The 2,152-nt window shown below is 32.5% G+C and overlaps 1 protein-coding gene across 1 annotated transcript; it reads right to left on the bottom strand.

Annotated features, from left to right (window-relative positions):
- Positions 1–93: 93 nt before the first annotated feature.
- Positions 94–1,853, bottom strand: LOC111717703 (SET domain-containing protein 4; the record flags this gene model as incomplete). Its single annotated transcript, XM_023493181.1, has 4 exons — positions 94–225; positions 1,402–1,461; positions 1,623–1,687; positions 1,803–1,853. Coding segments are annotated over 4 exons (285 nt in total), but the record flags the coding sequence as incomplete, so codon positions are not given.
- Between the last annotated feature and the right edge of the window lie 299 nt (positions 1,854–2,152).

Below are 2,152 nucleotides of genomic sequence, written 5' to 3'. Positions count from 1 at the left end.
TTATAAATTATAACCTTGCATAACATTTAATAGGGAAAATCCGATTCACAGAATCAAAAGTTACCTCGGATCCGGATCCATCATCACGGATGCGGATCCGCGGATCCGGATCCGCATCAAAATGATACGGATCCGAAACACTGCTTGATACCTGAATGATTGAGCAGATCTAGGAAAGGGACCAGGGCAAGCGCATTCTCTCCCCTCTCCCCTTTTCCTGAATCCCTGGACAAAATATAGCGTTGGCAGATTTTAAAAAGTAATCAAAATAATTTATAACGTCCTTCTCTTGGTACATAAGTTAAAATTTGTTGGGCGATCCCTTCCTCACCTTTTTCCTTTCCATACCTTTGTTTCTCCTTTGATAAAAAGGCGTATATTTCACTCTCATATTGAGGGCTACTTGAAATTAAGTTTATCAGCCCATTTATATATTCTTATATCGAACAGCATTTAATTAAAACATCCATCCCAAAAGTCAAAACGGCCAATTTTAATACAAATATGTAATTTTGATTAAATATAGATTTCGATCGGTTCAGTTATTTTTACGTTTAAAGGATACATACAAGCAGACAGACAGACAGACAGACAAGCAAAGTATATATACATTTATATTACTTGGAAAAAAAAATTCGATTTTTGAAGAAAAAATGTCGACTTTTTGTTTGTGTTACTCCCCGGGAACCCATGGGTTCCTTCAACAAATTTCAGCTCATTCGGTCAAGCCGTTTGGACAACTATAGCTAACATATAAATATACATACATATATATGAGCGAGAGGTTTACTATTTAGAGAATATATACGACAATTGACCATGTTTACACTTCATGAGTTGTATGATTCGGGAGAATGTTTTTTTTTCTCCGATAAAACTGAAAATAACTTGTGGTCTTTGAATTTAAGGAGAGCACATTTTTCAAACTTTTTACGTTATCCTTTTTTTGTGGGTAATAACATGCAATATGCAATTTACAATACATCTAGGGAAAAGAATAAAAAAAAGACTTGTTTAAATTTTAAGAATCATGATTAACCATTTCTATGGCTAATATCCTAGGTGAAACTAAAATCCTAAGACCTAAAATTTAAAACCAATTTTATCAACCCCTTTTAGAGAGATATATGCTTACACTGATATTTTATTATATTTACAAATGTTTTGTTCCTTAGCTTTGTCCTGTACTTCCACAATGAACAGCATTAAATGTAAACGTTAAGATTTAGTAAAAATATTTAATTTTATTAATAAATTATAACCGACAAGTTGTTCATTTTATTTAGTGCATGAAGGGTCACAGCCTTCTGAAAAGTGAAATTAATGTTTACGCTAGCGCAAAAACAAAATTGACCTTAGATGTTTTAGATTGCACAATGGGGGTTTTAACTAGTTACTAACCTTGGATCCTTCTCTAGATAAACAGCTCTAGTATTTACAGTTGAGTAACCCCAAGTATATCTGCAACAAGCAAACAGACCCTTGAAATAAGCTTTTCTGAATCTTTTCAGGTTATTTCTCCCTAAGTTTATTAATTTCCCAGCAAAACACAACTATAAGTCAAGCTTAGAAAGAGTTTAAAAACATTATTCAAGAGTAGATTATATTTAAAAATCTGTTTCCTATTAATGTTTAGATCTGTAAAATATTCCTTGAGCAGAAGATAGGATTGTTGAATTATATTCTCCTGAAACCGGTTTTAATAAGGTCACTGAACTACCTATACTGCAGGTTCAATTTTGAACCGATTAAAAGATAAGAAATTTTTTAGAGCAGTGATTCAAATGTATTAAATTCGTTCCCTGGTTGTATACATGGGAGGAGATGTAGCCTGGTAGAGCACTCAGTTCAGTCTAACCAGCACAGGTTTAGTTTCTCTTAATTTCAAAAACTCGCCCTAGGGACTTGAAGAGACAGCAAAAAAGAAAAGAAATTAAACTTCTTGTCGACAAGGTTCGACTTTTTCGACTTTCTGAGCCAAGATTCAAGTTATCGGAAGGATGAACAAAAAAAGATTAAAAAAATTTGTTGAAGGCATGAAAAGATTTAAACTACATAAAAGATTTTGACTTGCCACCCGTTGTATAAATTTAAACCATAATTTTTATATCAATTCAAATTTATTGAAATTTTCTAAATCATACCTTGCTTT

This window comes from Eurytemora carolleeae, unplaced genomic scaffold, assembly GCF_000591075.1.
Source record: "Eurytemora carolleeae unplaced genomic scaffold, Eaff_2.0 scaffold3169, whole genome shotgun sequence".
Lineage (NCBI taxonomy): Eukaryota > Metazoa > Arthropoda > Copepoda > Calanoida > Temoridae > Eurytemora > Eurytemora carolleeae.
This window is presented reverse-complemented; position numbering and strand designations above follow the sequence as displayed.